General features: G+C 43.9%; 1 protein-coding gene across 1 annotated transcript; it reads left to right on the forward strand.

Annotated features, from left to right (window-relative positions):
- The first annotated feature begins 14,945 nt into the window (after positions 1-14,945).
- On the forward strand, positions 14,946-15,928 carry LOC109483196 (forkhead box protein H1-like). The gene is made up of 2 exons (XM_019786180.1): positions 14,946-15,542; positions 15,890-15,928. The coding sequence occupies exons 1-2, from the start codon at positions 14,946-14,948 to the stop codon at positions 15,926-15,928; spliced, it is 636 nt and encodes a 211-aa protein (XP_019641739.1).
- The last annotated feature ends 8,782 nt before the right edge of the window (positions 15,929-24,710 follow it).

A 24,710-nucleotide genomic window follows, 5' to 3' on the forward strand; every position in this document is an offset into this window, starting at 1 on the left:
TATAAGAGACTGAATTTATATCTGGGCTTTTCAGAAAAAAATGAAACAGTTGAAATGATATGAAAGTAACGGAAAGAGGACGTATCCTCTCCACGCCTCACGAAGTTTAAAGTCAATTGGTTCAAACAACGGAGGGATTCAATCTAAGTCAATGATGATATATGTAAGTCAATCGCCACCAATGAAGTTGACGTTATTTTTTTAACGATGTTTAAACTTCGAGAATTATACTAACGTTAATGTAAACTCAGAAAGAAAGCTATGAATGGCCGTTGAAGAAAAAGATAAAGTGACCGTTGTATTCACGTAAATCTAAGTTGGGGCAAAGTATGTATCGTCACGAAAGACATTCGTGGGTTGATATCATATGCGATAACCAGATCGGTTACAATCCTACGAAATTTCGTGCTTCATTTTGCGAGATAATGAACAGTTTTGGTCGAGCAAATTCTCCTACTTAGACATGATTAACACCTGAGTGACTGATCGAAAGCTCTAAGTGAGAGATTTCTTTGTGTTGGGTCAAAGGTTTTAACTTAAAACATGTAACTACCAACACAGATGAATTTTCATAATACAATGTAGTATGATTAACACCTGTTACGGAGGAGGAACGTCAAGGAAAGACTAGACTTACACATGAACGAGAAAAACCTGATGTTCGACTACAGAGCTCTGGATCATCCAAATGTCGGTGCACTGAAAGTGATATGAGCGGCCTAAACTGGAACCTGAGCTCCTACGTGGCCGAAGACATCTACTCTACTCTACTCTACTCTGTTACGTAATACATGACTGAGATTTAGATCTTTATGCCAAATGTTTACCTAAAATAGAGGAGAGAAACATTTCTGACCTTGTTCGCGAGTACGAAACTTGTCGAATGTGTAGAATTCGAACTCGTGTCCATGGCAACCGGATAAACAACCATGATGTTCGTTGTGACGTGTTTCCATCGTCACCCGGTGTTCGAACTCTGTGGTTGTTTATCCGGTTGCCATGGACACAGGTTCGAATTCTACACATTCGACAAGTTTCGTACTCGCGAACAAGGTCAGGAAAGTTTTCTCTCTTCTTTTTTACGTAAACATTTGGCCTAAAATTGCCAATCCCTGTCATATCTTACGTAATAGGTGTTATTTTATATGTTAGTAGGGCAGTTAATTCGTCTAAACGGTTCATATCTGGCAAAATGAAGCACGAAATTTCGTAGGATTGTAACCAACCTGGTTGTCGCAAAGGTCACATAAGTTGTCAAGGTCATAGTCGTTTGTAAGGGCATCACAATCGAATTAAAATAAAAGTAAGGGCATTTTCGCACTACAGGAAGGCAGTTTAGTAAGTCTATACTTGGTGTCAATAAGATCTTTTAGTTTCTTGTGTATACAAACGCCTTGCCGTGCACATAACAATTGAAGATGCTTGTATTCACTTTTCATTGGATTAATTTGATAAGCTATCTTTGGAAGACAGAAGAAAGATGTCCAGACTATGCATGATGTACAAAATGACTAATAAACTGGTGGATGTCCCAACTACTAAGTACCTAATACCAGCCCAGAAGAGAACAAGAAATAGCCATGACTTCAAGTACCAGAGTTATCAACCAAGGATTGAGGTGTTCAAGAATTCATTCTTTCCTAGAACTATCGCAGAGTGGAACTCACTATCACCAAGTACAGTAGGGGCATTGTCAATAGATAGCTTTAAACAATGTCTAGAGCTAGAAGTTAATGGGTTAGGTGTAACAAGTCGATCGGTGTAATATAGCCAGCTGCCGCCGCGCCGCGTGCCTGAAAGCTGGTGTGTTACGTCGAAAGGCGGTTATACCGGCTATACAGATACAGAAGGGGAGACCGTTGATCATCGATATCCCTCTCTCGACTTCAGCTTTAATAGTAACTTTATGTTATACTTTACTTGCTCCCATTGTTCATTTACAGACCTCTGTTGGCTTGTATTGTTCTGAGAGTGGACATTGTCTACCGCACAGAAGGAAACAAAGACATGATGTCGACACTTCGAAAAGTGAAGACCGAGTACGACTTGAGTACTATTGGGTGTCAGTTTGAGGTAAGTGGTGATTTCGTTACAGCTTTCCACTAAGGCGGCGACTCTCATATTTCTCAAAACTTAATATAAAGGCATCCAATGCGATTTCAAGGCAGCAAAACTAAATATTCTGAACTAGAGAAGTAACATTTGCAAAGCAAATATTTTTATTTTTATATTTATATTTTTATATATTATCTTTATATTTAAGTCAATCGTATTTAAACACTTATGTAATGCGGCAGATCAATTCAGGGTCCTACGGGGACCCTGCTACTCTGTATCGTACGGTCAGAATGAAATAAACCACAATTAAAATGCATAATGTTTACCTTCGGACATGGTCTGCCCTGTTAATTTTTATTCAAACAAATTCACATACATGCACTACAAGTATATGGTGTCAAACAAGAGTAGAACAGACCATGAAATTGCAACATTATGTAACCCAACACCAGTCACCATGGTGACAGACGTCAACAAATCATGTCATTGGCCAGGTCAGAGGTTAATGTTTGGAACAGAAGAGGAAGAAACCAAGTAAAAACTAGAAAGGCCAATATTTGCTTTGGAGCAAATACAGCGATGGGTTCACCACATTTTACGACATGGCAGGGAAAGAATGAGAAACACAAGGGAAAACAATGATTTACATTGATATAACTATAATATGAAGTAACATACAACTAAAACAACAGTTGGATAGCTACTCCCTACTTTATTGGTTAGGGTTTTTAATTGCATAATGCAAACTGTTGATTTTCAAAATAAAAAAAAACGTTCATGCCCCGCATTCCAATGCTGGAGCAGAAAAGCTTGAAATACCTACCAAAACACTTGAATAAAGACATACTGTCAGTATGGAAATGCTCTGTGCAGGTGTTAATCAAGTTAAATCCCAACAGCCAATCAGCAAGAAATGCTCTGTGCAGGTGGAAATGCTCTGTGCAGGTGTTAATCAAGTTAAATCCCAACAGCCAATCAGCAAGAAGTATAGAGGAAAGCTGCATGCCTATTGGTTGATGCCCTGCATTCCATTGTGATGACTCATGCCCAGACGTGGTAAACACGGCACACTAACACAGTAATACATTTGCTATAACACAGCCAAAAAACTCAAATAAAACCATTCTAAAAGCCTGTATCACAAAAATTTAAAAAACGCCTAGGGGTATTTGCCCACTGTACCTCCATACCAAATTTCAGGACCTTAGGCCCTAAAATGAAGAAGCTGAATCCATTTAAAAAAATGGCAGGAGGAGAAGAAGAAGAAGAAGAAACATCAGAAAAAGCAATATGGGTTCACCGCCACTTCGTGGTGTGGTGAACCCATAACAATATGTTTTCCTTCGGTAAACATAATAAGGCAATCTTTGTGATATTGACACATACTGCTTCACATTAGCACATTTTAGTCAGCATTTCATACTTTGGGCTAAACTACAGAAACAAGCCCCAAGATGAGTCCTTTCTTTTATGGGTGGTACCCTGAAAATCAGCTAAGGGCCCTTCCAGTAACCATTTTCCGTCAGAATTATGGGAATTTCCGCTCCATGAGGGTCAATATACATTGGGACAGTGTGGTTTCAACTCAGTATTGTAGATAAGTGACTAGAATATTGGCTTTGAAAAATCAGGTTTCCAAGCCCTAAAAACTGCACTGGATGCCCTTGCTTCTACAGGCATATCGACATGTCAATGTGGATCCTATATCTTACCTCCTAAGTTATGTTCCCATTCCTGCTCACTGTATTGTCAGGGAGGTGGTGACTTGCTAAGCCAGTCGTCCCTGGGAAAACTGACCCGTGAGTGTGATGAGGGGACGTTGAAGGTAAGTTTAAATAGCATTTTAACAACATTTATGGCCTTTTTCATGCTTCCCACAGCCCTCTGCTAGTAATTGTGGGTTTGCAGTAGTGTCGTTAAACCATCGGGTTTGAGTAGATAGACGGTAAAACGCAGTGCATAGAATTTATATTAGTTAAGGTGGCCCGACCCTACAACTTTACTCCCCTCTTACTAAGTCCTAGTAGTCTTAGTCTCTTACACTTCCGATGTACATTGCGCTCGCTCTAACAAACCCCCTTGTTCTATCGAATTTTCCATGTTTACTCTTGCTTTGCTCTGTTTATTTGTTTGTATATTTGTTTGTTTGTTTGTTTTGTTCATATTGCTTTGTGTTCCTTCTCTCACATAGCCCGAGCAAGAGGGTGATGCGGCCAGCTCGTTTAGCGAGTAAGAACTCTTTAGTCGGGTTTAACTAACAATGTTCAGAACAGTTAGAACATGAGAGGAGGGAGGATCCCATATCTATAAAGACAGAAGCCGATATAAGCTGTGTTTTCCTACCATATATTCATGAAAACTCACTTTATGTGTTTAGGGTGGGGGTCACAAAGTGGGTTTCTGCATTCTTCCTGATGACATTTTGTCAGTCACCTACAGAACTTCTTCAGCACAGAAGCCATCTCACTCTGACTGGAAGACAACGGGAAACATTGGCAAACGATGATTACAGTTTAAAGAATTTGTTTGTTCATACATTGCTGTAACTAAAGGCCACTTTGTACATGTTGTCACTCCAGATCAGCTAACGTGAGAAGTCTGATCCGGGGGTACGAGGCCCTGGCCAGCCGGTCTCACATGTCTCACGGAGACAGCGGTGTGGCACCCTCACATGCTCTACCGGGTGACGACAGAGCTCCGATCAGGTACGGCAGCAATGACCCGCTGGGTATGGAGTGTCTCCTGCATTCAGCAGGCCATGAGTTCAAACCCCCTTCAGGCCATAAAGAATTTCTATGAATTGGCAATAAAGAATTTTGTTGTACCATGGTATTTAACCTTCTTGGTCGTACTTAGCGATGAGAAAGATTAGAACACGACGCGGTTATAAGCGCCTCGTTCGCTGCGCTCACTCGGTGGCTTCATTCGGTGGTTATAGCAACTGACAAGGCTTTATCACACCATATTCACCTCGGGGCGGGTCATTAACCCGCAATTATATATTAGCTGCTACTAGAACGTCATATTAACGTAATGTTGTCTCTTTTTTCCAGCCTCCGACTTTCTGTACGGAAGATCAGGTTAGAGTTGGAACAGCTGACAGAACAGACCGACTCCGTCCCCTCCGTTAGCGGTGTGGTTACCGGTACACCACCGCCTAAACCACCCAGGCTTCACCATGGAGACGACACAGACAAGACCACCGACAACACTCCTGTCCCTCCGCCCAAGCCTGCCAGATGTAAGGACTTTGTGCTGTACCGGAACAGGCTTGGACAGTTCGAGTTCCTGGTTTTCGCAACTGAGGTCCTGGAGAAGCAGTTTGGCGCTACAGAGGAGACCCTGCGCAAAATCCACGTGGTGTGCCAAGCAGCAGGCAGCATCGGACCCCTTCCAGTCGGCCGACTGGTTGCCATGAACTTCCTCCCTGTACACGACAAGACGACGTCTGAACTGTACGATATCTTGAACAGATCAGCGGAGTCTGTTCGGCTGAAGATCCAGCCACTGGACTTCCCACTCGCCACGCTGCAGGGCCTGATCAGCGAACAGGAGATTCCCAGTGAGGAGGAGACACAGGAGAACGGCGACAGTCAGACACAGACTCACCCTGTCAAGAAGCTGGCGAAACGTCGGCTGTGGGGAGTTTCCTCCGTGCTGTCACGCTGCCGCAAGGCTCTCCGCTCGTGTTGGCGCTGAACTTCTAACACAGACATTTTCTATTTTGATATCGAGCTATCTATATTTGTAAAAAAAAATATATTATATGAAATGAATTATATGAAATGTTCACTATGACCGTAGCCCGATGTTCACCGTGAACAAAAAGGCTACTGTGTTTGTATGTCAGGGGATATGCTGACATCCTGTGAATACCTCAAAGCATTTTACGAAAAGACAACAATATTCATCATGTATATATTTTGCAGATGTTTGTTAAAAAGAGAGAAAGATGCATATGCCGAATTTCAGTACATGATTTGCAAAAAATTTCCCTTGTGTATACAAGAATGCCTTCTAGTATTGTGGGAACTAGTGAATATATGTCATCTGAAATGCAAAATGGATCGTGTACTGATTTATAACTGATATACTGGGTGGAATGAGAGCTGTCCTTGGTGCTGAATAACTTTCACACATAGCTGTCCTTGGTGCTGAATAACTTTCACACAGAGCTGTCCTTGGTGCTGAATAACTTTCACACAGAGCTGTCCTTGGTGCTGAATAAATTTCACACATACCTGTCCTTGGTGCTGAATAACTTTCACACACAGCTGTCCTTGGTGCTGAATAACTTTCACACATAGCTGTCCTTGGTGCTGAATAACTTTCACACATACCTGTCCTTGGTGCTGAATAACTTTCACACAGAGCTGTCCTTGGTGCTGAATAACTTTCACACAGAGCTGTCCTTGGTGCTGAATAAATTTCACACATACCTGTCCTTGGTGCTGAATAACTTTCACACACAGCTGTCCTTGGTGCTGAACTACTTTCACACAGAGCTGTCCTTGGTGCTGAATAACTTTCACACAGAGCTGTCCTTGGTGCTGAATAACTTTCACACATAGCTGTCCTTGGTGCTGAATGACCCTCACACTTAGCTGTTCATCTGCTCTCCAATCAAATATACGTGATACGGTACTGAGTGATTTGGGCTTGCTACGTAAAAACAAAACAATACCTCTCGTGACGCCGAGTTCCGTTCACGGAGGTAACAACAACCATCATGCCCTGTTGTGTATTAATTTGAGCACACCCCGCACACTTGTACTGTGGTCTAGTCAACACAGCCATCACGGGCACGGGAACTTGGGCACCCCCCCCCCCAACGTATGCTGTGGGGCAGTAAATAAAGAGAAGTTTCAGTTTGTACAGGCGGAACTTTTTTTTTTTTGAGGACAGGCGAAAATCATTGCGCGCGCGGATGTCATCCATAAAATTAAGTCGGCGTGGCCTATATATTTATTTATTAATTACGATTGACCACATACATAATATACATGGAGGGCATGGTGGAACAAGGCCACCATGCCAAATACAAGATTAGACAAATGTTACGTTACAAAAAATCGTCAGGCCATTAATAGTGTCAAGGATTGATGTGTTCAAAAACACATATTTCCCTATAACTATCGTAGAGTGCAACTCTGCCACCAGTACAGTTGGGGCATTATCATTAGTGTCAAGCATTGCCCCAAGAAATAACTGATACTGCGGAACCTACGAAGTTCAACGCTGCAGTACTACAACACCTGAGGACGCAGCAATGGCGCATCGCACAGCTCCCCTGCACGCTTTACCCCAATTTAGGGGTGTTGTGCAGTACCCAAACAAGAACAAGATTAACGTTAACGTTAGATAGCTTAAAATTAACTAGAAAGGCCAATATTTGCTTTGGAGCAAATACAGCGATGGGTTCACCACATTTTACGACATGGCAGGGAAAGAATGAGAAACACAAGGGAAAACAATGATTTACATTGATATAACTATAATATGAAGTAAAATACAACTAAAACAACAATTGGATAGCTATTCCCTACTTTATTGGTTAGGATTTTTAATTGCATAATGCAAACTGTTGATTTTCAAAATTTAAAAAAAAACGTCCATGCCCCGCATTCCAATGCTGGAGCAGGAAAGCTTGAAATCCCTACCAAAACACTTGAATACAGACATACTGTCAGTGTGGAAATGCTCTGTGCAGGTGTTAATCAAGTTAAATCCCAACAGCCAATCAGCAAGAAATGCTCTGTGCAGGTGGAAATGCTCTGTGCAGTCTGTTAATCAAGTTAAATCCCAACAGCCAATCAGCAAGAAGAATAGAGGAAAGCTGCATGCCTATTGGTTGATGCCCTGCATTCCATTGTGATGACTCATGCCCAAACGTGGTAAACAAGGCACACTAACACAGTAATACATTTGCTATAACACAGCCAAAAAACTCAAATAAAACCATTCTAAAAGCCTGTATCACAATAATTTAAAAAACGCCTAGGGGTATTTGCCCACTGTACCTCCATACCAAATTTCAGGACCTCGGGCCCTAAAATGAAGAAGCTGAATCCATTTAAAAAATGGCAGGAGAAGAAGGAGAAGGAGAAGGAGAAGAAACATCAGAAAAAGCAATATGGGTTCACCACCACTTCGTGGTGTGGTGAACCCATAATTAGATGTAGCCAGTGGGTTATACAGGCTATAAAGGTTGCCAACAACCTAATACGTGCATGTACCAGCTCAGAAAAGAAAAAGAAACACGGAACTCAAGCCAACCGAGAGAAAAAAGTTTCCAAAGAAAGTCAAATCCTGCAGGGCACAAACTAGTCATCAGGCGGCGTTACTGAATGACTGACCGCCTCGGCAAAGAACCCGGATGAACTGGTAATCTTGCTTGTAACCGCAGCTAAACGTTAACACTCTTTCTTCCTGTAGGTTTGCACTTTCCAAAACCTTATCGTATTTTTTCCATTCATAATATACCGCTATATCAGATTAAATTTTGCAAATTTCTTTATTGTAATGATATACATCATTTCGCGATTTTTATTAGATGACAAGGTCACCGTAGTTTGCGTTTCTTCCCGCTCTCTTCTACTCTCTGACCGCCATACTGTTTTGTGTGAAGGTCGTCAGTCCGTTTTTCCATCGAGGACAGAGCGTTTTTCCTGGGTCTTCATACCAGGATAGAAAGTAACAACAAAGGACAGAGACTACGATAATTCTTCGCAGCGCCTAGACCAACAGACGTTCCTCAAGATGGTGGCGTATTGGAGACAAGCAGGCATGAGGTATGTGTGATTTCTATCCTCACTTTTTACCGGTACATGCATGCACTTGGAGATGCATTTTTGGATGAAACAAATTGGACAAAATTATACTTTTCTTTATTTCACAAAAACTGTAAACTGTAAGACATACTATGGTATAATTCACTGGCTGTACCCCAATGATGTTGATCGTGAAGACAAAGTGTACGTTTGTGTAGATCACGATGATTTTTCTTTTTTTTCATGCGCCCCCCTCCCACCTTTGCAAAATACTACAAGTATGCCATGGGTCAAGAAACCTAAGTCTCATACAAAAACAACAATTTACAATTTAAAAAAAAAAAAGAAATATGGTTGGCTTGTTGAGGTAGTAAAATTTGTTTGTGCCAGTGTTACTGGTAACTTAAAATTGTGGCCCTAGAGGACAAGAACTCTTGGAGAGGAGGGGTAGTCCAGTCCAGGTGACTCTTCTGAAATGATAAATAATGACGATTTTCATGATTGAATCTCTGTTCTCTTACCAACCCTCGTCCAGCTCTTGACCGCAAATTTATTATGTGCCCCCCTCCCACCTATGCAAGCAAAATACATTTGTACTAGTATGATTATGATGATTCTTATGACTGATTTTCTGTTCTCTCTCTCTCCCTCCTGTAGCTACCTGCAGTATTCGGGTATCTGTGCCAGGCTGCTGAGACGTGTGCTGAAGCCAGAACTCCAGGAGTCGGCCATGAAGAGGGAGACTCACAACATCAAGAAACTCAAATGGGAGGAGGGCAAACCAATAAGTACGTACAGCTGTGGAAGAGTAGCCTGGTTACCAAACCTATTATAGCTCCCGAGTCCTACATCCTCTCCGCAAATAAAGAGCCTGTAGGACTTGGGAGCTATAATAGGTTTGGTAACCAGGCTAGTGGAAGAGTCTACCTTCCCACAGGTCCCGTTGCATGCTGGGAGATGCAAGGCACTATGGGTAGTGCAGGGGGCAAACAGGAACATTACCATGACAGTGCATGTGGTGTGTGCTGTGATTGGATTTTTTGCCCGACCAAAAAATTGCTTTTACCCACATCGATTTTTTTTATCGCCGTTTCAAATTGAAGAGCTGTGACCTTCAAACTTACCAAGGTTTGTGCTCTGTACTACGGAGGCCCTAGCAATTTTTTTGGTAAAATATTGAAGTTGAGGATCAAGAATTGCTGAGATTTGGCTCTCGCAAAAGTGCCCCGCGAGCCATGAAAGTAACTTACGGGTTGACAATGCCTTCATTTAGTGGTACTTTTTTGAGGCCAGGCCAGCTTTTTTTAAAAGCTTTTCTTGTTTTACTAGTACATGTAGTTTTGTTTAGTTCCTGCACTACCTATAATACCCCCTAAGGTCTCCCAACATACTATGGGGTCAGTGGAAAAGTCTGTCCAAAGTCAGTAAGTGCTTTTGACACCACTTTTGGTGGTCCTAGACTCCTATAGATTAATTTTCCCATTGACACAAGCATGACAAATCCTTTCGATAGTGGTCACCTGTTTACTGTACCCATTTTCACCAAGTCCCTGGATTGGTCACACTACACAATTTTGACTGTATGATTTTGTCACACAAAAACAACTTTCACTAACGATCACTTCTGTCCTGTGTTTTTTCAGAGGATACCCAGTAACTTCAATGCTAATTTAGGAGACACAGCGCTGAGATTCCTGTACTAGTGGAGGGGGTAGACCGGTCACATCAAGAATTCAAGACATCTGTAGTCCTTACTAGATGATATGAAGAACCTTCTGTCTTGCTTTGCTGTTGAGAAGATGTAATATTAAAAGTTTTGGGGTATACATGAATGTTGCAAGATTTCTGTCCTTACTTTTGGTGCTGAGAAGTGTTTGAGTGTTACGTATGGATTTGTGATAGTGAGAGTGTTAACGTGTACAAGTAAGTGGTGTGTGTGTCCGTGAGAGTGGTACTGTGTGTGAGTGTGTGTTTCTGCGAGTGTGTGTTTGATGATGATGATGATGATGATGATGATGACTGGTTTATTCTCATAAACAAATAAATAGACATACAGGTTTAAAAGTCGGTGGCAGCCTAAATGGCTGAATTGTAGACTTTTTTACAATTCAAAATCTTGAGAATGTTATCAATAGAGAATTCAAAACACTACATATACATAGAAAATACAATATTAAGAGTACGAAAAGCCTGTTCGGCCAGTACAACAACCAGTATGTTACAGAACTTGCGTATCGTTCAGCAACTTTGTCACATAGTATATAGGGCTCTTAGTGAATCGGACAGTTCTGTGTCTGAGAGTTTGTAGCAGTTTACTCGATCTGGTAGTCCTGCCGGATATGGCCTCACGGCAAGGTGGCAACCAGTTTCTGTAGGTCGGCGATTTCAGCAACGACTCAGCGAACTTTCTGCACAGTTCATGCCGTCGTTGGGAAAGTGTGGATAGAGAGAGTTCAGACAGCGCCGAGCTGTAGCTACTGTAGTTCTGTCCAAGAATAATTCTGCATGCTCTTCGCTGCACTCTCTCTATTGACTGGCATTCAGCAACTGTAAGTCCCGGATGCTACACTTGACACGCGTATTCCAACACGGCGCGTATAAATCCGATATAGATTGTATGTGAGAAAGAAGAAAGAAATTAAAGAATTGTAGAAATTGGAAACATTCAGTAATAGAAATCAGGTAAACTGGTTTGCCAGAGGAGATACTATTTAATCTCCAAGCAGATCCCTTTTGGTGGCAAAACAGTATCCATTAGCCAGAGGAGTTTGCTAATGGACACTCCTCTGTAGCCTCTACCAGGCTTGAGGAGGCGGCTGGAAAGAGTAGAAATCTGCCAAAATAGAGAGATAATCATGCCAAGGGAGTTTGGCCGTTGAGAGAACAGTTCGCCGCTCCACAACTGTTCTCTCAACAGACAAACTCCCTTGGCAATATCTCTCTATTTTGGCCGATTTCTACTCTTTCCAGCCGCCTCCTCAAGCCTGGTAGAGGCTAACTCCTCTGGCCAATGGACACTGCCTTGCCACCATTTGATCTGCTTGGAGATTAATACTACTAGTAGCTGCCACAGAGTTACTATTTGCAACCATTGAAGTTCAGTCAAATCTATACTCCAATGACAAGAAAAAGTCCTCTGATAGGGTACTCTAGCCTGGGTGGCATACAATTTACACACACTGGCCAAAAAAGTCCAGTGTAAGGAGCCTGTAGCATTCTGCCAATTTCTATTCTTTTTTAGTTGGCCAAGAGGTTTCGTAGACTGGAAGCAAACATATACTTACTATGATGATTGAAGGGTGGTAAGGCCACACCAATTTAATTTGTTGGTTCTCTTTATTATTTCGGAAAAAATATGAAGGGCGTCAAAATATAAAAACAGGTTTAGGCATCCTACTATAACCCCAGATGCTACCAAAGGGGCCATGAAGTCAACGCAAAAGGCTGGGGTTATATTTAAACAATGAATTCTGAATTTTTACTCAAACCACTGCATTGGTAAATGTAACAACTAGAAAGAAAAGGACCTTCCTCAACTGTTGGGGGCAAAAAATGAGCATTTTTGAGTTGATTCAGAATCAGAATCTTTTTTTGCAAATCAGAAAAAAACGAAGAGGCTGTTCCAAGAACCAACAAATTATTGGTGTGGCCTTATGGTAGTATGTGTTAAACCAGGCCTGCGTAACACAAACTTCTTTCCAGAGCCCCTCCTCACATGGGAGTGTGAACAGTGGGAGGCAAAACGGAGGAGTTGGGGATGAACCAGTGTTGATAGACAGCTAAATAAACTATCCTCCACCAGCTAGCCTGGGTGCTAGACTGTCGCCAGGGCCAGTAGTGTGTACCTATAGCTATTAGTTCCTTGGTTGGTTAGACCCTGATCTTCTCGGGGACTACTTGGTACTGGTCTGTGTATTGGCCCTGTGAACAGTCTGGCATCCACGCTACCACGAGGCCTTCCTATATAAAAGTGTTCTGATAGTAGGCTAAAAGTAGGGTCCAAATGACCATGGAAATGGATCCACCCGTGACCGTGAGGGTTTTAGTCCAGAGTAGTTTAGGTCCAGAGTAGTTTAGACAGCCATGAAGTTACTATTTGAACCCGTATAGTGGACAAACTTAGTTAGCCTCAGTCTGTATACCAGGCTTCAGAGGTGGCTGGAAATGGTAGATAGACACAAGAGTTGTGGTAGAGGTGTGAGAGAAGCCTGGTAGAGGCTAGACAAATCTGCTCTCGAATAAACCGTCCAAGCCCTCGAAAATACCCCCACCCCAATATTTAAGACACATGACAAACGTATATAGAAAATTAGAGACAAGAGGCTGTAATAACGGCTAGACGGTAAAGAAAAGAAAGTTTAGCCTCTACCAGGCTTCAGCAAGCGGCTGGAAATTGTAGGAAATTGGCCAACATGGACACCTATTACATGCCAGGAGAGTTCGTCCACGAAATCAAACTATCCCCTGGCATGTCAACTTTCTATTTGGCAAATTTCTTAATATCTTGCCAGGTTCTGAGGCCTGGTGGAGGCTACTTTATAGAGTTACATACAGGGGCATTTTTACTGTTACGTTACAGGCATAGCGCACTGTTTTGGTTTTGTGTGTGCTCATACGGTATTGGGCCGTTTTTGCAGTTTTAGTCTTCTGAGACTGACTGACTGAGAAAGAGAGAGATTGGGAAAATCGTTGCACAGCTTGATATCCACTACAAGTATATAAAAATCACTCTATCTTGTATGTATTTAACCTTCTTGGCCAGCCATAGCAGGTTGCAGAACAAAAGATAAAGTTTACAGTTCAACAATTTGTCAGATTTTTTTTTCTGGGCGTCCGTCGGGGCAATGTGTTTTGGCGCCTGCCACGTGTCGAACTGCGGCCCAAGAAGCGGTGAATTACCGGTGCCATACTGCATGGCGCCTCTCGCTCATCAAAAGCTTCACACCCCGTCCGGAAATATAAACTATGGGGCGCCACCACAAAAGCTCAACACCAGACGACATCAGACAAAAAACGGAACAATTTTTCTTTCATTTCGTACTCTCTCAGTCTCTGGTTTCTAAAATAATCTTTCTAAAAACATACACGGGTTAGACAAAAAGAAGTAGGTTCTACGTCCTATAGAGGGAAGTATACACAATCTCGACAGGGAGAAAATCCCACACAAGCTCACTCCCCGCTGGTCTTCAGTCAGATCAGCCCGACTTTTCAACAACTTGTGTAGTAAATTAACTCAGGCTGGTTCAAAGAAATACTGTACCTTCCACCACCTTTACCAGAAGGCAGGGACCTTGAGTAAGTGTAGATACGTGTTTGTATTTTCATAAAGTTTTCTTGAAAGCGACGTAGATTGAAGTAGCCTCCGTAGCAGGCTTATAGAACTGGGGTTTGGTGGTCTTCGGCTGTTTTCTGATTAGCCCAGTTCTAAAAACGGGGGTAATTCAACCAGACCGGCTATGTTATCTATATGCAATCAGAAAATAGCACATAAAAGACCCTGAAGACCCCCCAAACCCCCAGTTTTTTTGCATGCTGTGGAGGCTAGATTGAAAAACTTTCCGAAGCAGTATCTTTTTATAGATTATTGTTGGCGTGAGGAGCCGCATGCATAGATTAGGGCTGGCCAATTAGCCGAGTGATTGCGGTCATAAACATCCCACTGAGCGGAGATTGTCAAATCCCGACTCCACAACAACAAAAGCAGAAACACTCTGCAGCAAGAAGAGAAGGTGTCATGAACAACACTAGCATAGATTAGAGTCCCGCTCAGTGTCTGGTACAAGTCATTCCGTGTGTGGATACTGCACAGGACGGACGGTCTCTCTACATGTGCGTGGTTGTGATTGTTGGTTTTAACCGAGAAGCCCTGGAGAGAGTGTGGACGGGAAGTTGTTTAGAGTAGAGAGACTTTTTTCCCTACAGCCTCCCCGCATTTCATCCGTATAATTGAGAGTTGTTTTGCGAGAACGTCATCTGAATCACACGTCCGCGGGAGAACACTGAGAAAGTTTCCTTGCACAGCAGAGCCAGACCTTCGCGACCATCTCTGCCAAGTTCTCGTTGAAAATCGCGCCGGCCCCGCCTAGAGAGCAAGCGGGTTTTTTCCCCCGTACTGACATGGAAGTGGAAGTACCTCGACGGTTTTCCATACGATCCTGCTTCAGCGAATTCAAGGACTTCGTCCCTCCCGGCCAGCCGACCTACCCGTACGGCGCACCGGGCTGGCACGACCCGCCCGCCGTCTCCCGCTCGGTCGAAGACCCGCACCTGTCCCGGCGACGCGACTTCGACGTCCGCCTGCGGACAGAACACAACAGCCACAGCGCCGACGACGACATGTGTGGACCTTCTCCCGTCGTCATGTCGGCTACCGGGTCCAACCAAGCAGCGACGGACACCACGACGAAGTCCGCGGAGCTGCCCAGTCCGGCACACGGGGAAGACACCGCGCTCAGCCCGACAACAGAGCCCGACGTCACGCCGACGAGCACGGGCCGCAAGGGCAAGAAGAAGCCGTACCGCCGCCACGCCAAGCCGCCCGTGTCCTACACCGCCATGATCGCGGCGGTGATCCAGGAGTCGCCCGAGAAGAAACTGACGCTGCTCCAGATCGTGGACGAGCTCAAGCGGCGGTATTCCTTCTTCAACGGCGACTACAAGGGCTGGAAGAACAGCGTTCGACACAACCTCTCCCTCAACAAGTGTTTCGTCAAGGTTAGTCCGAACCCTCGAGTATTTTATTCTAGATAGCCTCCATAGCAGGCCATTTGGCCTTATAAACTTGGCTTATGAATGACTGCAATCACTGCATAACCTTTCTGAATAGCTGTGAGACTGTCGCAAACCCGGTACATTCAGAACTGATATACCATCGGGAGAAGACCGTATCTTTTTTTGTAGGATCTGTGTTTTACGAGTATTCCTTTCATTGGCTGTTTTTCCTCTAAACGCTACAGACTCTACCGCGTAACTGGCTAAAAGTTGCCCTGATCTTTCGTTTTTGTTCTACTGGGGCTGGGAGATTTCATGCCGTGAACTTGCACGTTTCTGTATTATGTTAGTCGAGTCGCGTGTGTCGGGCGGTGCTGTACCGTTTATGATCTGGTACGGACGTGCTAAAATGAAAAGCTCACGAGAAGATTTTCTCCTTGAAGGCTCCACCGTATGTTGTAGTTAGCGCCAAGTGTAGAATTAGCCACGATCTATGGGAAATACCCTAGGATGTCTTGTCTGAAAGGTTAAAGGCATCCAGTGCAGCTTTTAGGGGCTGGAAACCAGATTTGTCAAAATAAATATTCTAGTCACTTATCTACATCCTAAGTTGACTGAAACAACACTGTCCCAATGTATCTCGACATTCATGGAGCAAAAATGCCAAAAATTATGATGAAAAGCGGTTACTGGAAGGACCTGGATTGATTTTTAGGGTACCACCCAGAAAATGAAGGACTAATCTTGGGGCTTGTATCTGCAGTTTGAAATGTGGGATAGTATGTGTCAATATCACACAGATTGCCTTATTCAGAATATTTCCAGTTTTGCCAGCCTGAAATAATGCATTGGATGCCTTTATCCCATCGAAAAATTTAATCTCAAAGCAGATTCAGTGGGGCAAGGGGACTTCATGTTGGCCGCCTGTATTCATCGTTCGCCTACCAAATTGTCAAATTATCTTCTGCGTCTGACAAACGATAGAGTTTATTTTATTGCAAATTTATTTTATCAATATTGATTAAAGCAATGCTGACGACTCATACAGTGTACGATGTTGTCTCCTGTCAGCGTTTTCCTAACGGAAACGTTTCTTTCTTGAAATTATTGATAGAAAGACATAATAGAATGTACTGAGTCGGTCCCTACGTTAGCCTCCATAGCATACCAAAAATGGGGGTTTGGGGGGTCTTTGGGAGTTTATGTGCTATTTTCTGATTGCATATATACAACATAGCAAGCCTGGTTGAATTACCCTCGTTTTTTGAACTGGGCTAATCAGAAAACAGCCGAAGACCACCAAACCCTCAGTTCTATAATAAGCCTGCTACGGAGGCTACCCTACGTCTGCTTGGAGATCCCCCCCCCCCATTTATACCTTTCCGCATCATTGGAGCGAATACACAACCGACCGTAACAAGTGTGTTGAGTTTAGTTGAGCACGCTCCATTGAACATTGTGCCTGTGGGCGTTGCTACAGAAAGTATACTAGCAGCCACCGCCAGGCCTTTCTACGGGAATACGGATCGTAGAATTCGGCAAAAAAGATAGTAAAATTGGCCATGGGAGTCCGGCCGCGGGGAGGTAGTTTTAGCGCGGTCAGTCAAACCTACAAGGCGGCCAAACTCCCCTGGCAAATATTCTCCTATATATATATAGTCAGCGTAGTTAGTCTGGTAGAGACTAGCTAGTATACTAGCACGATTCCCATTTTGCATATTTCAACGACCAGATTTATCTGGAAAAAAAGCAAAAATATCTTTCTTCACACCTTTTCACAAAGCGGTTTTCACACCAAAGACGGACTTCACATAAAACGGAACAATACTACCGAGAGGTGCGGAATTTCTCAGCGGTCTAGACAAGGCTGGTCAGCGGTGAGAGATGTCACACCCGACCCGGTACCGCAGCTAGAGTGGTACGGACTGGTCTAGCTAGCCTCTACCAGGCTTCGGGAAGCAACGGGAAAGAGTAGAAATTGACCAAACAGAGGGGGGAAATGCCATGGGAGTTGGTCCGCTAGAGAGTACAGCTTGACAAATTGTACTCTCTAGTGGACCAACTCCCCTGGAATGTTTGACCAATTTGTACTCTTTCAGTAGCCTCTATCAGACTTCGGGAGGCGGCTGGAAAGAGTAAAAATCGGCCACCTAGAGCGGCAAACTGTTTTCTTCAGCAGACCAACTCCTTGGCATTCTATCTCTCTATTTGGCCGATTTCTATTCCTCCCAGTCACCTCCCGAAGCCTGGTAGAGGCTACTCTTTCGACCGCCTCTTGAAGAAGTCTGGTAGAGGCTAGGACTGGTACACTGTAGCATCAGTAACAGGCTATATCGAAATACCTAGTCATACGGAAAAATTATAGAAAGAAAAGTGGCATTCTAAGACACTAATATCTGTATTCCAATGTTTTTTTAGCAAGTTACGGCATTGACATCTCCATTCATAGCTTTGTAGTATTCCTAGTATGGTGGCAAACTTTTTTTCTTATGAAACTCAGGCCGTATATAGATATGTGATCCATATAATCAAGTCAGTGTGGCCTTTGTTATAATTACCACCAACTAGGGACCACCAACAACTATCAGAGCAGACGTCTAGAACAAACCATGGCGGCACCACATAGGCTACTCTGTATCATCCTCACACTTTTACAACTGACAGAAAGAGATGGCAGAAAACGTGGCGTCTTCCTTGTCTCATCGGGGAACATCCGAAAAGACGGCAGGAGTTTGACCAAAACAAAGAAAGACGGAAGAGACAGGGACACAACAAAGGTCCGCTGGTTCGTTAGAGCAGAACATGTGAATTAGTGCAGATGGTTGTAAGTCACGCTGGAACGATCAGATGGCGGAAGTTTGGGTTTACGGACACACACGCGATGGAAGTGTGGCCAGACCTCTCATAATGTACTAAAAGTACCTCACCCCACTCCTTTGTACCTCATGTAACGTTAGGCCACAGTAAGTATTTTATATGGATGACATCAGCGCGCGCATTAATTTTCACCTGATTTTGAAAAAAAAAGAAATTTTGTTGCCTTCTGACAGTGGTCAACATGCCGAAAATGGGCAAAGATGTCTGTTACCATGCCGGAACGTGGATGGCAGATAACTGAGGACAGGAGACAAGAAAAGACTCTGATTTAATGTCTTGTTTTTTACTTTGATGCAGTGATATGTAATGCTGGCTGTGTATATGTGATGTTCTCACTGAATCAAAACCATTTGTACAATTATTTGATCATGTAGGAACCTTGTTTTTTGGCCCGCCTTTTTTTTTCGTCCGCTCGCATTAGATTTGGAGTCTGCGGAGGATGTCACTGGCCATAAAATTTACTTGCTGTGGCCTTACTATAGTATAGAGTCAAAACTGACCAAGAAAACCATTCAGGGGACGGCGGATAAAATCTGGTCTATGGACAGGTGGTCACTGTAGGCACATGATTCTTCATTCTTGAAATTAATTGATAGAATTATCTGATGGACCGCCAAAAAGTTATCACATAAACTACTGCAAGGTGGCAAGCGTTCGCAACTGCACCACAGGTCATGAACAGTATAAAATTTACGGTAGTAACGTTTTTATGTCTCCATTCATTCACTTATTCATTCATTCATTTGATTTATGTCAAACACATTTTGGTCACTCACTTGATATTAGTAGTAGAAATTGTGTGTACGAATGTTCAACTTCAAGAGAAGTAACAGATCTGTAAACTGTGCGCTCAGTATATCTAATTTATCCCATGCATTTGCCCGATTTCTAAATTTTTCTAGCATCCACAATGTGATGGAGAGTACCGTTTTATTATAATAAGGTTTCATCTCTTTCTAAATAAGTAAATGTAAAAGGGGGTGAAGTTTGCCATCTAGTTTGTCAGAGGAGATACTACTTAATCTCCAAGCAGATCCCTTTCGGTGGCAAGACAGTACTAGTATTCATTAGCCAGAGGAGTTTACTAATGGACACTCCTCTGGCCAATGGACACTGCCTTGCCACCATTTAATCTGCTTGGAGATTAATACTACTAGCAGCTGCCACAGAGTTACTATTTGCAATCATTGATGTTCAGCAGACAAATCTATACTCCAATGACAAGAAAAAGTCCTCTTATAAGGTCCTAGTACCCTTGCCTGGGTGGCATACAATTTGCTATTGGCTCCATACACACACTGGCCAAAAAAGTCTAGTGTAAGGAGCCTTTTCTTCCTATTTGTTACAGTTTTTCCATCTATCAATGCAGTGGTTTGATGAAAAGTCAAAAATTCATTGTTAAATATTGACCCAGCCTTTTGTGTTGACTTTATGGCTCCTATCATTTGCAGCTATAATAGGATGCCTAGACCTGTTTTCATTTTTTTCGCCTTGTCGCTTATTTTTTCTTGAAAAAAAAAAACAAGAACCAACAAATTAAATTGGTGTGGCCTTATGATAGTTTGTGTTAAACTGGCCTGTGTAAACACAAACTTCTTTCCAGAGCCCCTCCTCACATGGGAGTGTGAACAGTGGGAGGCAAAACCGGAGGAGTGGGGATGAACCAGTGTTGGTAGACAGCTAAATAAACTATCCTTCACCAGCTAGCCTGGGTGCTAGACTGTCGCGAGGGCCAGTAGTTTGTACCTACTAGTTCCTCGGCTCCAGGGCTAACCTGTCCTGCAAAGACCCTCTCAGTTAGACCAAGGACGTTCTACAAAGGTGATGAAAGTTTCTTGGTTGGTTAGACCCTGATCTTCTCGGGGACTACTTGGTACTGGTCTGTGTATTGGCCCTGTGAAAAGTCTGGCATCCACGCTACCACGAGGCCTTCCTATATAAAAGTGTTCTGATAGTAGGCTAAAAGTAGGGTCCAAATGACCATGGGAATGGATCCACCCGTGACCGTTAGGGTTATAGTCCAGAGTAGTTTAGGTCCAGAGTAGTTTAGACAGCCATGAAGTTACTATTTGAACCCGGATAGTGGACAAACTTAGTTAGCCTCAGTCTGTATACCAGGCTTCAGAGCTGGCTGGAAATGGTAGATAGACACAAGAAGTGTGGTAGAGGTGTGAGAGAAGCCTGGTAGAGGCTAGACAAATCTGCTCTCGAATAAACCGTCCAAGCCCTCGAAAATACCCCCCCCCCATATTTAAGACACATGACAAACGTATATAGAAAATTAGAGACAAGAGAATGGGCAACTTCCACTTTTTTCAGTCGCCGAGGCTATAATAACGGCTAGACGGTAAAGAAAAGAAAGTTTAGCCTCTACCAGGCTTCAGCAAGCGGCTGGAAATTGTGGGAAATTGGCCAACATGGACACCTATTACATGCCAGGAGAGTTCGTCCACGAAATCAAACTATCCCCTGGCATGTCTACTTTCTATTTGGCAAATTTCTTCCCTTTCCATTAGGTTCTGAAGCCTGGTGGAGGCTACTTTAATAGAGACTAAAAATTTACATGTAGGGGCATAGCGCACTGTTTGGGTTTTGTGATCTTTTGTGTGTGCTGTATTAGTGGGGAAATCGTTGCAAAGCTTGATGTCCACTTTATTATAAAATATTAAAATAAGTTGATAACTCTTATCTTCTGTGATGTCGTCAGGCATAGGATAGCCTCCACCAGGCCTTTCTACGGGAATACGGATCGTAGAATTCGGCAAAAAAAAGAGAGTAAAATTGGCCAAGGGAGTCGCGGGGAGGTACTAGTAATTTCTTTCCCTGCGAGGCCAGTCAAACCTACAAGGCGGCCAAACTCCCCTGGCAAATATTCTCCATGTGTGGCCAGCGTAGTTAGTCTGGTAGAGACTAGCCATAGCAGGTTGCAGAACAAAAGATAAAGTTTACAGTTCGACAATTTGTCAGATTTTTTTTCCTGGGCGTCCGTCGGTGCAATGTGTTTTGGCGCCTGCCACGTGTCGAACTGCGGCCCAAGAAGCGGTGAATTACCGGAATTTCTCCGGCGAGTGCCATACTGCATGGCGCCTCTCTCTCATCAAAAGCTTCACACCCCGTCCGGAAATATAAACTATGGGACGCCGCCACAAAAGCTCAACATCAGACGACAAAAAAGGGGAACCCTTTTTCTTTCATTTCCCGCTCTTTTAGCCTCCGTAGCATGCCAAAAACGGGGGGGTCTTCAGGGTCTTTGGGTGATTTTTTCTGCTCTTCTGATTGCATATAGACAACATAGCCGGCCTGATTGAATCACCCCCGTTTTTAGAACTGGGCTGATCAGAAAACAGCCGAAAAGACCACCAAACCCCCAGTTCTATAAGCCTGCTACGGAGGCTACCGCTCTTTCTAGTTTCTAAAATAATCTTTCTAAAAACATACACGGGTTAGACAAAAAGAAGTAGGTTCTACGTCCTATGGAGGGAAGTATACACAAACTCGACAGGGAGAAAATCCCACACAAGCTCACTCCCCGCTGGTCTCCAGTCAGATCAGCCCGACTTTTCAACAACTTGTGTAGTAAATTAACTCAGGACTCGTTCAAAGAAATAGCTTCCACTACCTTTACCAGAAGGCAAGGACGTTGAAATAAGTGTAGATACGTGTTTGTATTTTCAAAAAGTTTTCTTGAAAGCGACGTAGATTGAAGTAACCTCCGTAGCAGGCTTATAGAACTGGGGTTTGGTGGTCCTCGGCTAAAAACGGGGGTAATTCAACCAGACCGGCTATGTTGTCTATATGCAATCAGAAAATAGCACCTGAAGACCCCCCAAAACCCCCAGTTTTTGGCATGCTGTGGACGCTAGATTGAAGGACTTTCAGAAGCAGTATCTTTTTATAGATTATTGTTGGCGTGAGGCGCCGCATGCATAGATTAGGGCTGGCCAATTAGCCGAGTGATTGCAGTCATAAACATCCCACTGAGCGGAGATTGTCAAATCCCGACTCCACAACAACAAAAGCAGAAACACTCTGCAGCAAGAAGAGAAGGTGTCATGAACAACACGAGCATAGATTAGAGTCCCGCTCAGTGTCTGGTACCAGTCATTCCGTGTGTGGATACTGCACAGGACGGACGGTCTCTCTACATGTGCGTGGTTGTGATTGTTGGTTTTAACCGAGAAGCCCTGGAGGGAGTGTGGACGGGAAGTTGTTTAGAGTAGAGAGACTTTTTTCCCTACAGCCTCCCCGCATTTCATCCGTATAATTGAGAGTTGTTTTGCGAGAACGTCATCTGAATCACACGTCCGCGGGAGAACACTGAGAAAGTTTCCTTGCACAGCAGAGCCAGACCGACACGACCATCTCTGCCAAGTTCTCGTTGAAAATCGCGCCGGCCCCGCTAGAGAGCAAGCGAGTTTTTTTCCCCGTACTGACATGGAAGTGGAAGTACCTCGACGGTTTTCCATACGATCCTGCTTCAGCGAATTCAAGGACTTCGTCCCTCCCGGCCAGCCGACCTACCCGTACGGCGCGCCGGGCTGGCACGACCCGCCCGCCGTCTCCCGCTCGGTCGAAGACCCGCACCTGTCCCGGCGACGCGACCTCGACGTCCGCTTGCGGACAGAACACAGCATCCACAGCGCCGACGACGACATGTGTGGACCTTCTCCCGTCGTCATGTCGGCTACCGGGTCCAACCAAGCAGCGACGGACACCACGACTAAGTCCACGGAGCTGCCCAGTCCGGCACACGGGGAAGACACCGCGCTCAGCCCGACAACAGAGCCCGACGCCACGCCGACGAGCACGGGCCGCAAGGGCAAGAAGAAGCCGTACCGCCGGCACGCCAAGCCGCCCGTGTCCTACACCGCCATGATCGCGGCGGTGATCCAAGAGTCGCCCGAGAAGAAACTGACGCTGCTCCAGATCGTGGACGAGCTCAAGCGGCGGTATTCCTTCTTCAACGGCGACTACAAGGGCTGGAAGAACAGCGTTCGACACAACCTCTCCCTCAACAAGTGTTTCGTCAAGGTTAGTCCGAACCCTAGAGTCTGTTATTCTAGCCTCCATAGCGGGCCGATTGGCCTTATAAATTTGGTTTATCAATGATTGCAATCGCTGCATAACCTTTCTGAATAGCAGTGAGACTGTCGCAAACCCGGTACATTCAGAACTGACATACTAGCAAAAGACCGTATCTTTATTGTAGGATCCCTATTTTACGAGTATTCCTTTGGTTACTTTTCCTCTAAACGCTACAGACTCTACCGTAACTGGCTAAAAGTTGCCCTGATCTTTCGTTTTTGTTCTGAGGCTTGGAGATTTCATGCACGTTTCTGTAATTATTTATGTTTGTGGAGTCGCGTGTGTCGGGCGGTGCTGTACCGTTTATGAGCTGGTACCGACGTGCTAAAATGAAAAGCTCACGAGAAGATTTTCTCCTTGAAGGCTCCACCGTATGTTGTAGTTAGCGCCAAGTGTAGAATTAGCCACGATCTATGGGAAATACCCTAGGATGTCTTGTCTGAAAGTTTAAAGGCAACCAGTACAGTTTTTAGGGGTACCGGTGGGAAACCAGATTTTTCAAAATAAATATTCTAGTCACTTATCTACATCCTAAGTTGACTGAAACAACACTGTCCCAATGTATCTCGACATGTATGGAGCAAAAATGCCCAAAATTCTGATGAAAAGCGGTTACTGGAAGGGCCCTTGGCTGGTTTTTAGGGTACCACCCAGAAAATGAAGGACTCATCTTGGGGCTTGTATCTGCAGTTTTAAATGTGGGATAGTATGTGTCATATATCATACAGATTGCCTTATTCAGAATATTTCCAGTTTTGCCAGCCTGAAATAATGCATTGGATGCCTTTATCCCATCGCAAAATTTAATCTCCAAGCAGATTCAGTGGGGCAGGGGACTTTATGTTGACCTCCTGTATTCATCGTTCGTCAAATTATCTTCTGCGTCGACGTCTGACCATCTTTTTTCTACCTCCATGGTCTGACAAACGATAGAGTTTATTTTATTGCAAATTTATTTCATCCCATTGATGAAAGAAACACTGACGACTCAGTGTGGTGTACGATGTTGTCTCCTGTCAGCGTTTTCCTAACGGAAACGTTTCTTTCTTGAAATTATTGATAGAAAGACATAATAGAATGTACTGAGTCGGTCCGTACGTTAGCCTCCATAGCATGCCAAAAATGGGGGTTTGGGAGCTTATGTGCTATTTTCTGATTGCATATACACAACATAGCAAGCCTGGTTGAATTCCCCTCGTTTTTGAACTG

The sequence above is a fragment of the Branchiostoma belcheri genome, unplaced genomic scaffold (assembly GCF_001625305.1).
Source record: "Branchiostoma belcheri isolate BF01 breed outbred unplaced genomic scaffold, Haploidv18h27 scaffold63, whole genome shotgun sequence".
Lineage (NCBI taxonomy): Eukaryota > Metazoa > Chordata > Leptocardii > Amphioxiformes > Branchiostomatidae > Branchiostoma > Branchiostoma belcheri.